Source organism: Narcine bancroftii, chromosome 13, assembly GCF_036971445.1.
Source record: "Narcine bancroftii isolate sNarBan1 chromosome 13, sNarBan1.hap1, whole genome shotgun sequence".
NCBI classification, from domain to species: Eukaryota; Metazoa; Chordata; class Chondrichthyes; order Torpediniformes; family Narcinidae; genus Narcine; species Narcine bancroftii.
This window is the reverse complement of record NC_091481.1, coordinates 79,256,070-79,268,497: the sequence shown is the minus strand read 5'-3', so window position 1 is coordinate 79,268,497 and position 12,428 is coordinate 79,256,070. Positions and strand designations below refer to the sequence as shown.

Here is a 12,428-nt window from a genome sequence, read left to right as displayed (position 1 = left end):
AGTCGGTGAACGGGATGTAGCAGACATATCTTTTGTATTGAACTTGCCCCAATTTGCTCAATCACAGTTCTTATCATTACTACAAAATTCTCTTGTCACTGACAAAACTGCTACCACAAGACTGAAGAACTCAGGGAAGTGTTGCAGAAAATGAGCCCGAGTCTGTTTTTCCAGGCACCATGTTCCAGTTCCAGTACAAAATTAATGATGTTCGAAGCTGTGGCCTAGCAGGTGAAAATGTGCTGTAACGATTATTCTAATGTAGAAAAACCAAACTGCCAAACGCTGCCGTCACGGAATGGTTTAATTACCCTGGCTTCCATGCCGCTTCTAATCACCTGCCATTAGTATATAATATGGTGTTTGCACAGCGTCCAAGTCACATAGCATCCTGTTTCAAAGAAGGTATTGTGGACGTTAAGGGACTGTAGTCTTAATTTTTTGTTTTTAGAACTGTTCTGTCATTGTAATCCCCTGCCTAACAATTTTTTAATGAAGAGGAACAATTTTATTTTCTTGCCAGTATTTTAGCCTATCAGATTCCCAATGGTCGGAAGCTAAGAAAGAAAGCGGAGCAAGAGAAGCGTTTGGGAATTGTCTCTCGGAAAGACCGGCTATTGTACGCCAGGCTGAAGAGACCTGCAAGAATAACAAAGCCCAGTGCCAACAGTGACCCCTCCCGAGACTTTTACAACCTTTGGTCAAACACAAGTAAGAGAGAGATCGCGCGTGTGTGTGTACATATACGTGTGTGTATGTTCGTGTCTGGGTGCAGACGGGTGTGTGGTGTGTGGGTGTTCTGGTGTATTGTGCGTGCGCAATGTTTTTGTGCCTTGCAAGGTTCTTCCATCACCAGAGATGAGGTGTGCTCATACTCTGAGCTTTTTTGTACTTCTCAAAAATGGTACGGTTGGTGTAGCGGTTAACACAACACCTTTACAGCACCATCGATCGGGACTGAACTGGGGTTTGAATCCTATGCTGTCTGTAAGGAGTTTGTACGTTCTCCCTGTGTCTGTGTGGGCTTTCTCCAGGGGCTCCAGCTTCCTTCCACCATTCAAAGCGTACTGAGTTGTAAATTGGGTGGCATGGACTCGTAGGCCGAAATGGCCGGTTACCCGTGCTGTAGGTCTAAATTTAAAAAAATACTCTTCACATGCAAACATTGGCCAATTGTTCCAAAGAAGGGGGACACAAACTCCATACACTATTCTCTTACTCGTATCCACTTAGATCGCCACCAAGCCACTGCCTCCAAAAGCCTAGCTATTACTCTCACCTGGCCACAGGCAGGTTTGTTCTGGTCAAGAGACATGAAAATACTGTGAACAGACTGAGGGGAACGTGGGGGTGAGAGAGGAACTAGGTTCTTGTTTTAGATCACTGACCTTTCTTTTGAACCAATGTACGTTCTCCCCATATCTGCGTGGGTTTCCTTCGGGTGCTCCGGTTTCCTCCCACCGTTCAAAATATACTGTGGGGGGGGGGGGGGGAGGTTGTAGGTGAATTAGTGAAGTGTAATTAGACGGCACAGGCTTGTGTACTGAAAGGGCCTGTTATCGTGCTGTATGTCTAAATTTAAATTCAAATAAAATTTGAATTTTTATTTTATCACCAACTTGATTCTTCCTTCATAGATGCTGATTGACTTGCTAAGTATTTCCAGTGTTTTTTGATCTTTTTATCATTTTAAATTTAGACATTTAGCACAGTAACAGGCCCACGTCCGTGTCTCCCAATTTACAACCCCATTTACCTACACCCTGGTCCGTTTTGAATGGTGGAAAGAAACCGGTGCCCCCGGAGAAACGGGAAGAAAATAAAATCCTTACAGACAGCATGGGACTTGAATCTTGGCCTGGACCCGATCGCTGGTGCCTTAAAGGCGTGGTGCTAACCGCTATGCCAAGTGGGTTGTATTTTTTATTTTTGTATAAATTGAAGTTGTTTGTGAATATTCATCTGTGACTTTGCCACTCTTGCTGTCCGTAAGATTTTTTTACTTGTTTCTTTTGAGATCCTCTTGACAAAGAGATCGAAGGCAAAGAGGAGTGGTTCCTGGAACAGACCAAGAGAAAAAGGCAAAAGGTATGTGTTGTGAGAATTACAAAGTGGCTTTAATTAAACACGTTGCCTTAGTAGAGATGAGAGTAAGTCGCCACTTGTTGCCTCAGTCTCTGAAGAAGTAGATGTGTTCCATCAATTCAGTCATCTCTTCAGTCTTTTTGGAGGTCCTATCCTGCCCTTCAACCTTTGAAATACTTAGCTGAGACTTGCACCTGGTTAACAGCATTGTATTGCAGGCTGGCTTTACTGTGCATTCTGTTCAGACAGCATTTACAGAAGAGCCATTTCAAGGTGTTCTTTTTCTCCAGATGCTTAGTCAATGAGATTTGCAGTGTTGAAATAGGTCTTTTGGCCAAGCGTGTCCGTGCTGACCAAGCTGTCCCATTTACCTGCTATTAGCCCCGATCCCTCTTAAACCCTTCCGATCCAAGTTTCTCACAATTGCAACCTCTGCTTGTCTGAGAGAAAACTGACAGGGATGTTCTAACTGCTTTTGAAATCATGGCTTGGTGTTCAGCATTGAGAGGAGACATAAACCTTGCTCTCCGAGTTCCTCCCAGTCATCCATGCTCTCATTTTCAAAACTCTTGCATTCTTTTCCAGAATCACACTACCTCCTGATCCCTCTTTCCTCTAAAGCTCAACAAATCATTATGACTGAGCTTCAGACAGTGAAACTTTACATACCTCTTAATGTAGATCAGGCGATCTAAATGGGGCTCATATGGCCCCACTAGGGGCCACAGCACATTTCAGCCATGGACTGAAATAATAAAATATTTTTGACTGCTTCATTGGGAAGGAGGCCCATAAACTTTGAGCAGAGTCTCAAGGGGCCATAACCAAAAAAAGGTTGAGATCGTTGTCCTGGTGTCTTATAACACTTCTGCGATGCACCTTAGGCCACTTTGCCATGTCTCAGGTGCCTTATAAAAGTTTCTTTTTTTAAGTAAATAAGTTAAAGCAAGAATATTGTATAGTGAGATAGTAAGGACAGTGATCCAATCAGTGATTAAATCAGCTGTTGTTTATGCAGTGACCAGTGATCAGATTTTATGAAACTTGTTTTCCATCTGAAAATAAATAACTTTCAGAAGAAATCAAAGTTCCACACTTATGTCCGCACCTCCACCCTCAGCACCATTCAGGGCCAAACAGTTCTTCCAAGTGAAACAACACTTCATTTGTGAGTCTGTGGGACTCATCTGCTGCATCTGGTGCTCCAGCAGTGGTGGTCTCTACGTTGGAGAGATTGGATGCAGCCTGGGAGATGGCTTTGCTAAGCACCTTCGCTCTGTCTGCATCAGTGACCTGGATCTCCCAGTGGCCGACAATTTCAATTCTGCGCCCCACTCCTGCGTCAACGTGTCTGCCCGTGGCCTCATGGACTGTTAAACCAAGGCCAGCCATTAATTGAAGGAGCGACACCTAATCTTCTGTCTGGGCGCTCTCTAACTGCCTGGCATTTACATAGACTCTTCCACTCCACATTCTCCCTTCCTTCCCTGTCCCCCCTCTCTCCTTTCCCCCTCCATTCACAGTCCCCTGTTTGCTGGTGTGCCCTCCCTCCTTTATCCACCTATTACTTCCTGCCTATGCTCCTCCCCCAACCCCCTGCACATTAGGGTTAGGATGAAGGGCTCAAGCTCGAAACATTGGATTTTAGATTTATTGTCAAGAGTACATTCATGACATTAGTACAACCCTGAGATTCCTTTTCCTGCGTGTACCCTAACAACCCTGAGATTCCTTTTCCTGCGTGTACCCTAACAACCCTGAGATTCCTTTTCCTGCGTGTACCCTAACAACCCTGAGATTCCTTTTCCTGCATGTACCCTAACAACCCTGAGATTCCTTTTCCTGCGTGTACCCTAACAACCCTGAGATTCCTTTTCCTGCGTGTACCCTAACAACCCTGAGATTCCTTTTCCTGCGTGTACCCTAACAACCCTGAGATTCCTTTTCCTGCGTGTACCCTAACAACCCTGAGATTCCTTTTCCTGCGTGTACCCTAACAACCCTGAGATTCCTTTTCCTGCGTGTACCCTAACAACCCTGAGATTCCTTTTCCTGCGGGTACCCTAACAACCCTGAGATTCCTTTTCCTGCGGGTACCCTAACAACCCTGAGATTCCTTTTCCTGCGGGTACCCTAACAACCCTGAGATTCCTTTTCCTGCGGGTACCCTAACAACCCTGAGATTCCTTTTCCTGCGGGCGCGTCAGAATTACCACTTATTGGTAGTGCAAAAAATAAACTGTGCTCAGTGTACACATGTATACAAATAAAAGAACTGTAAATAGATAACAAATGTAAAAAATCTGTGTAATACACAGAGAACAAAGAAAATCAATAAAGTGCACAAGTAAGAGACCTTAAATATGTCCCTGATTGAGTTTGTCGTTGAGGAGTCTGATGGTGGAGGGGCAGCAGCTGTTCCTGAACCTGGTGGTGCGAGTCTTATGGCACCGAGACCTCTTTCCTGATGGCAGCAGCGAGAACAGAGCGTGTAGTGCGTGGTGTGGGTCTTTGATGATCGCTGCTCCCCTTGACGGCTGTGTTCCATGTAGATGTGCTCAATAATGGGGAGAGTTTTGCCTGTGATGTCCTGGGCTGTGTCCACTACCTTTTGGAGGGCTTTACACTCAGGGGTATTGGTGTACCCATACCAGCCTATGATGCAGCCGGTCAGCACACTTTCCTCCACTCATCCAGAAACATTGGTTATGTATCTTTATCTTTGCTATATACACGGTTTGGCCAGGTGATTTTCTCCAGCATTGTGTTTTTACTTCAATTACGGCATCTGCAGACTTTAATGTTTTACTCCAATCTTCAGAGGAAACTGAATTTTGTTTAGTTGCAACAGAAAATGCAATTTTTTAAAAAAGATGTTGTTCTTTGTTGTGAACAGCGCCCAGACAATCCAACCCAGAAGCCCTCGCAAGTGGCCGCGATAGAAGTGATTGCCCCGGGAGGTTCATACAATCCCACATTTGAATCTCATCAGGTATGGTGATAAGAGGAAGTGTTCTTTCCACGAGTCAGAATTTAGAGCTGTGTGGAAGTCAGTAATGCTCAGAATCAATCTTCCAGCACGCAAGACAGCCATTTCAGCTCTGCCAGCATTTTGAAACAAACATACAATGCGTGGCTTGTGGTGAAGCAGTCGAAGGGCCAAAGTGTTTAATCAAAGAACAGGAAACAGTCTTATCTGCTTTTTTAAAAAAAAATATGTGATTCTTTAATAATTTGCATAACCATATACATGTGCAGAGTTCAATATTGGAATGTATGTTTAATGGTACAGTAAGAATCCCCATTATCTGGCACTTTTGGGTATCGTAGATGCCACATGCAAATTTTCCAATTGACTGAGACACACTGTTGTAATGCTGAACTAATATATCTGCATTAAGAATACACAGTTTAAAATACAAGACAATGTAATTTGAAAAAAATCAGTATTGTAATATTTAATTATGTATAGTTCACTTTAATCAGGTAATTTCTGTAACTTACAATGTTTTAGTTGTCTAAATATATTTTAAAAGAAATCTTGTTAACTCAGGCTCTGCTCCTCACTGCTCATGAAGTGGAAGTTAAGAGGCTGAGAGCTGAGGAGAAAATTCATCGTCAGCTATCTTTCCCACCTTTGGCTGAACTTCCAACAGAGGTAAGCGAGGATGTTATTTTTCTTTTTCCCTTTTCTTAGAAGTTCGTTCCTGTCTATCTTCTGCGGGGGGGGGGGGGGGGTGTAGATATTTCCCGGGGATTTGAAAGATGAACTTGTTTATTTCCAAAATATTTGGTGTGGAATTTAAGCTGGAGATGGTGGAGCATGTGCTTAAGGAGGAGGTTTTTGAAAAAGAGCTGTCTTGAATTTAACTGGGTCCGGTTGTGTGAGTATGGTAGGGTGAAAATTATTCCATGCATTAATTGTACAGGGAAAGAATAAATTGCTGTATACATCTGTCTTGGGAGATGGCACTACAAATTGGGTTGCATGCCCTTGTCTGCTTGGGTTCGGTACAGAATTGGTAGAGTATGTCAAGCTGGCAGTTGAGCGTTTTGTAAAATCAGCTCAGGTGGTGTGCTTCATGTCGGTCTTGGAGAGAGATCCACTTTAATGTATTGGTGACAAATCGGGCTGCCTTTCTCGGGACTACTGGTTGTGTTTGTGTGAGCCCCCCATGCAGCTACTGTGTATTCCAAATGTGGTCTGACAAGGGTGAGGTCATTTGAACGATGATGGAAGTTTCATCTCAGAAAATTTAGGACCCCTGTGGCCTTCACCGTTGTATGATACGTCTGATCATTTCCAGTGCAGATCGTTCTGAATTTTGATGCCAAGGTATTTATTTGGCTTGTGGGGTTTCATCAAGGGTGACACCCAGGATTTTGTATGATGTTTTGCCTGGTGACATGCATGGTTTCACATTTGGAAGGATTGAACTGCATGCCCCATTTTGGTGACCATTCTACCATGCTATCAAGATCTTTTTGGAGAGCCTCCTCGTCATCAGCTGACTGAATTGGACGGTGAACCAAACAGTCGTCCGCGAATGTTGCTTGTGACTTTTCCGTGAATGTTGTTGATGTAGAGCACACATGTCAAACTCAGGCCCGCGGGCCAAATTTGGCCCGTGGCATAATTATATTTGGCCCGCAAGATCATATCAAATATGTATTAGAGCTGGCCCGCTGGCCGCCACGCCAGTATAGCGCATGCACAGCTAATACTACAAATCCCAGAATACTTTGCAAATGCGTTGGCGCCGGCCCGTCAGCCCGCTAATCGCCCCCACCTCCTCTCTTTACTTTCATTTGCATCTGCGACCTGTCGCCTAACTCACATGTAATAAACCCCTTACGAAAAAGACAGAAAACAGGACATTTCAAGACAGGTGGGAGGCAGACTATATGTTCACCATTTTAAAAGACAAACCTGTTTGTCTTGTGTGTGGAGCCAGCGTGTCTGTAGTTAAAGAATATAACATACGACGACACTATGAAATGAAACACCAGGACAGGTATAAGGATCTGGACGAGAAGCAAAAGCTCCAGAAGGTGGAGGAGATAAAAAGAAGTCTGGTTTTACAGCAAACTTTTTTATATTTTATTTCTCATTTGTTAATGCTTCTTCTGGAAAGAGTTTAGCCAAAACTATTATTAAACATTTATTTTAATAAGAAAAAGTTTAACATTACATATGTTGAAAGAAGAGAAAACATGCAGATGTTGTTGAAAATTTTCAATAAATATTTAGTTTGGTCCACGACTTAGTCCAAGTTTTTAATTTTGGCCCTCTGTGAATTTGAGTTTGACACCCCCTAATGTAGAGTAAAAACAAATGCGGACCTAACACTGTGCCCTGGGGTGTACCACTTAACACTGGACGCCATTCAGAGCTTTTTCCATTCACGCACACCTGCTGGAGACGTTTCGTCAAGAAATTGGAAATCCATCTTTTAGTGTTGGAGCGAATACCATAGTGGTCGAGCTTCTTAAAGTAATCATTTGTGGGGAATAACATCGAATGCTTTGGAGAAGTCGAGCACCGATAAATCAGTGGGGACGCTGTTATTGAAGTTTTTGGCCAGGTCATTTGTTGTCAGGAAAAACTGAGACTCACTTGATCTTTGCTTCCTAAATGTATGTGATTATCAGCAAGAATGTTGTGACTGCAAAGATGCCTCATCAGATTGCTATCTTTTATGTGCTCCAGGAGTTTGTTGCAGGTGCTTGTTAATGAAACAGGACAATAATTTGCCGGGTTGGTGGTGGAGCTCTTCTTGAAGAGTGGAGTGATGTTTGCCTTTCTTCAATCCAGGGGAAGGTCACCTGAGTTGAGCGACTGCTGGAAGATAAACTGCAGAACAGGAGCTGCACTCTTGAGGGCTTGATTCTGAATCTGGACTGGCCCAGAAGCTTTTGCCATTTTGTTATTAAGCAGTAACGTTTTGACACCTTCAACCTCAATTGTGATAGGAGGCGTGTCTCTATATGGGCTGGGCGGGAGATCAGGAACAGATGAAGGATCCGTATCTTGCTGGGTAAAGACATTTTGGAATTGGTTTGCAAGAGTTTCCCCACCTAAATCTACTATGGGTCTCGAGTATTAGTGCAGGCTTAGAATGGGATAGAGCATAGAGCATCGCAGCACAGTACAGGCCCTTCAGCCCACAATGTTGTTCAACCTATATACACAACCACAAACAAAAAATCTAAACCCTCTATTTTTCTATCATCCATGTCCAAAGGTCTCTTAAATACCCCTATTGTTCCAGCATTCACCACTACCCTGGCAATACATGACAGAAACTCATGATGTCCCAAAACCTTCTTCCCTACACTTTGTACAGATGTCTTCTGGTGTTTGCTGCTCCCACCCTGGGAAAAGGGTGCTGGCCATCTACCTTATCTCATAATCTTGTAGACCTCTATTAAGTTGCCTCTTGTTCTTTGCTCCAAAGACCTAGCTCTGTTAACCTTGCCTCATAAAATACATTCTCCAATCCAGGCAACATCCTGGTGAATCTCCTCTGCATCCTCTCCTTAGCTTCCACATCCTTCCTGTAATGAGGTGACCAGAACCGAACACAACACCCTAAGTGTGATCTCACCAGAGATTCTTCCCGCATTCCTATCAACTCATCCCCAGATTCTACCACCCATCTCCACACAAAGGGTAATTTATGATGACCAATTGCCCTCCAACCTCCCCTTCTTCACTCCAAAGAGAAAAGTTCTGTATCCTGCTAACTTTGCCACATCAAAAGACTCCTAAATTTGATCTTTTCTAATTGGCTATGATTCAATGTGTTTTCAGGAAACTGCACTCCAAGAACTGTGCCAGGGTCTGTTGGAGGACTCAGAAGGTGAGGAAGAGCCCAGTGATGACCCAGAGACAGAAGGCGGGTGCGTGTGGCATGCCACTCGCTCTGAGAAGAAAACCGAAAGGGATCGGAGAAAGGAAAAATTCCTTAAAGAGCAGGTGGGTCTGGGTTTCATTGTTCATTCAGGAATCTGATGGCAGCGGGGGGAAGAAGCTGTCCTTGTGCCGCTGAGTGCTCGTCTTCAGGCTCCTGGACTTTTTTCCCGATAGTAGCAGAATGAAGGGGGCATGGCCTGGGTGGTGAGGGTCCTTGAGATTAGAGGCTCCTCTCTTAATACACCTCCTCTTGTAGATGTCCTCATTGGAGTGAAGACTGGTGGCTGTGACGTCACAGGCCGAGTTTAAAAACCCTCTGGAGCTTTTTCTTGTCCTGAGCATTGACACCTCCAGATTAGGCAGTGATGCAACCAGCCAGGGGTGCCCTAAACCAATACCCCTGAGTGTAAAGCCCTGCAAAAGGTAATGTACTCAAGCCCAGGACATCAGGCAAAACCCTCCCCACCATCAAGAACATCTCCAAAGAACGCTGCTGTAGGAGAGCAGCAGCGATCATCAAGGATCCACACCACCCAGCACACGCTGTGTTCCCATCAAGAAAGAGAACTAAGTGCCACAAGACTCGCCCCACCAAGCTGCTACTCCTCCACCATCAGACTCCTCAACCAAACTCAATCACTTAAAGATTCTTTCATTTTGAAGTTTTTTTCCTCTGAATTACACAGCTTGTTTACATTTCTTTACTTGTTTACAAGTGTATGTTGAGTGTCTTTTTTTGCATTACCAATAAGTGGTAATTCTGCCTGCCCCCCAGGAGAAAGAATCTCTAGAGTTGTCTAATCATGTATGTACTCTGACAATAAATCTGAAGTCTACAGCACATTTTGTTCAAAGGTTTCACCCTGGATGCGCCCAGAGAACTATCATTTCCCTGCCTGATGATGAGAGCCATCCTTGCGCACAAAGAATTCCTGTGGCTCTCTAGTCTGGGAATGTGAGGATGGAGAGGGAATTCCTAGGCATTGCCAAGTGGGCAACATGGGAACTGAAGGCAGTGGAAGGTATATGGTGTCATCCAGGTTATAGTGAAACACCTGGTCTCTTCACTTGATTTAGAGCAACTACCTCTTCACGCGGGAGGGTGTGAGTACTGGAGGCTGTCACCCAGCCACTGGGCTTCTTTCCCAGAATGTATGTGATTTTTAAAAAAATTTTTGTTTTCCTTGGTTAGGGATGCTGCTCGCAGTTTAAACTGGATCGTTCTGATCTTTGAGCAAACCTTGTGCTGGACAACACGCTCTGTCCTCGCCGGTGCCATCAGGAAGGAGGTCTAGGAGTGCAGGACTCGAACCGCCTGATACAGTTGCTATTCTCTCCCAACCACACCCCCCCAAACCGTCAGGGCTCCTATAAACAACAAGCTAATCGGAGATTCGTCCAGGAACTCAAACCTTGCTTATTTATTTGAAATGTAAACATCCAGCATGGTAACGGGCTTTTCAGGCCCACGAGCCCGTGTCACCCAAATACCCCCAATTAATCTACAACGCCGGTATGTTTTGAACGGTGAGCTCAAGAGGAAACCCACACAGACACGGGGAGAACGTACAAATTCACCGGATTTGAACCCAAGTGGCTGGCGCTGTGATAGAGTTGCACTAACCGTGATTGATTACACAGAATGTTTTATGTTTCTGAATTTGTGGTCAGCTTGTTTGGAAATTCTTTCTTTTGTTTGCATTTTTCTTTCTTGAGAACAGCTTACAGTAACTGGTGATTAGAAATTCTGCCTGGTCAACGGGCAAAAGAATCTCAGGGTTTATGTAATATGTAGGTAGTCTGACCCCCCCCCCAAAAAAAAATTGACTTTTAACTCCCCATCTTCCTGTTGCTTGGCTGCTGGTTAGTTGTACATTCTCTTGCCAGAACACTGTAAAGAGCCTCGGAAATCTCTTGTGCGCTGAGAGGGACGTGAAAGGGAAGAAGAGGGGTGATTGCACTGTCATTGAAAGGCCACTGATCTGCTTAGCCTTCCCAACTTGCCTGGGGGAGTGTTACCCTTGTGCTCCACCATTTTAACCCCTCTTTACTTTGTAGGAGCTGAAGCTCCAGGAGCAAAAGCGAGCCAGAAGAATGAAGCAGCAGCTGTTTCGCCTTCGATCCATCAAGGGGGAGGTGCGACAGCTGGAGCTTAAGCTAGCAGAGAGGAGAACCAGGCGTGCAGAGAGACGGCAAGCAGAAGCGAACAAGCCTCGACGGCTGGGCCGGTTAAAGTAAGTGTTCCTGCAGTCCTTCTGGATTTGGCCAGCGCTGTAGCATGGGCTGCATCGGTGTACTAAACAAAGACTGACCTGCAATGTGCACAGGATAACCCTGCTCTTCCCTCAGTTCTTTTTCTATGGAGGCGATAACAAGCTCTGACTCCAGCCCTTTGAGCCTGGTCCACCTTTCTAAGACATACAGCACAGTTACAGGCCCTTCCAACCCACGAGCCTGTGCTGTCCAATTACACGCAATGAACCTAAGCCCCCCCCACCACCACCCCGTACATTTTGAAGGGTGGGAGGCAACCAGAGCACTTGCAGACGGGAGAATGTACAAACTCCTTACAGACAGCATTTGAACCCCAGTCACCCGCACTGTAATAGCGTTGCACTAATTGCTATGTTAACAGTGTCACCCAGTTCAGTATGACCATGGCTGGTCCGTCATTTCAACTCCATGATGTCAAAATATTGATTGCTCCTAGCCTTAGATACACTCCTTGATAAGAACTGATTTTTCAGGTCACCTGACATGTACATGCATTTGGGCCTTTATAGCAAAACTGCACTGTAAAGCCCTGCCACATTTTAGCAGCTGGTTCAGAAAAAGAAGTGAGCAATGGGTGAGATAGGAATCCACTCTCTCATTGCGAGTGCCAAGGGAGGGGGGCAAGTGTTTGCTGCCACAGTTTTACCAAGTACTGGAGATGATGGGAACTGACAAGGCTTTTGTATTAAGTAAAACACGAAAGTCTGCAGAAACCATGATTGAAGTGAAAACATAATGCGGGAGAAACTCATCAAGTCCAACAGTATTCTTTACATGGCAAATCTAAAGATACATAACCAGGTGTGGACGAATTTGGGCATGCGGCCAAAAGGGGCAGGGGAGGAGCACAGTCCCACTGGCAGGAGGTGATGAAAGGATAAGGGAGAGCACGCCAGCAAACGGGGAAGGGAAGGTCTGGAGACAGGGATGGGGGGAGAGAAGGAGAACAGAGAGTAAGCTGGCAGAATCCAGTGTTAATGCCATCCGGTTGGACAGGGCCCAGTCAGAAAATCAACTGGTATTCCTCCAACTTTGCGGGAGCTGAAAGATGACAGATGGAGTTTAATGCAGGTAAGTGTGAAGTGTTACATTTGGGCAGCGCTAATCAAAATAGGGCATGTATGGTGAATGGAGGGGCATTGCAGTAGAACAG

General features: G+C 44.9%; 1 protein-coding gene across 2 annotated transcripts in view; it reads left to right on the top strand.

Annotated features, from left to right (window-relative positions):
* Positions 1-12,428, top strand: part of nop53 (NOP53 ribosome biogenesis factor) — a 33,550-nt gene that overhangs the window by 9,014 nt on the left and 12,108 nt on the right. For both annotated transcript variants that reach the window (XM_069909517.1, XM_069909516.1), the window contains exons 4-9: positions 524-711; positions 2,018-2,088; positions 4,982-5,077; positions 5,639-5,743; positions 8,900-9,064; positions 11,060-11,235. In XM_069909517.1, coding sequence (XP_069765618.1) covers positions 524-711; positions 2,018-2,088; positions 4,982-5,077; positions 5,639-5,743; positions 8,900-9,064; positions 11,060-11,235 — 801 coding nt within the window. The remainder of the gene's footprint in view (positions 1-523; positions 712-2,017; positions 2,089-4,981; positions 5,078-5,638; positions 5,744-8,899; positions 9,065-11,059; positions 11,236-12,428) is intronic.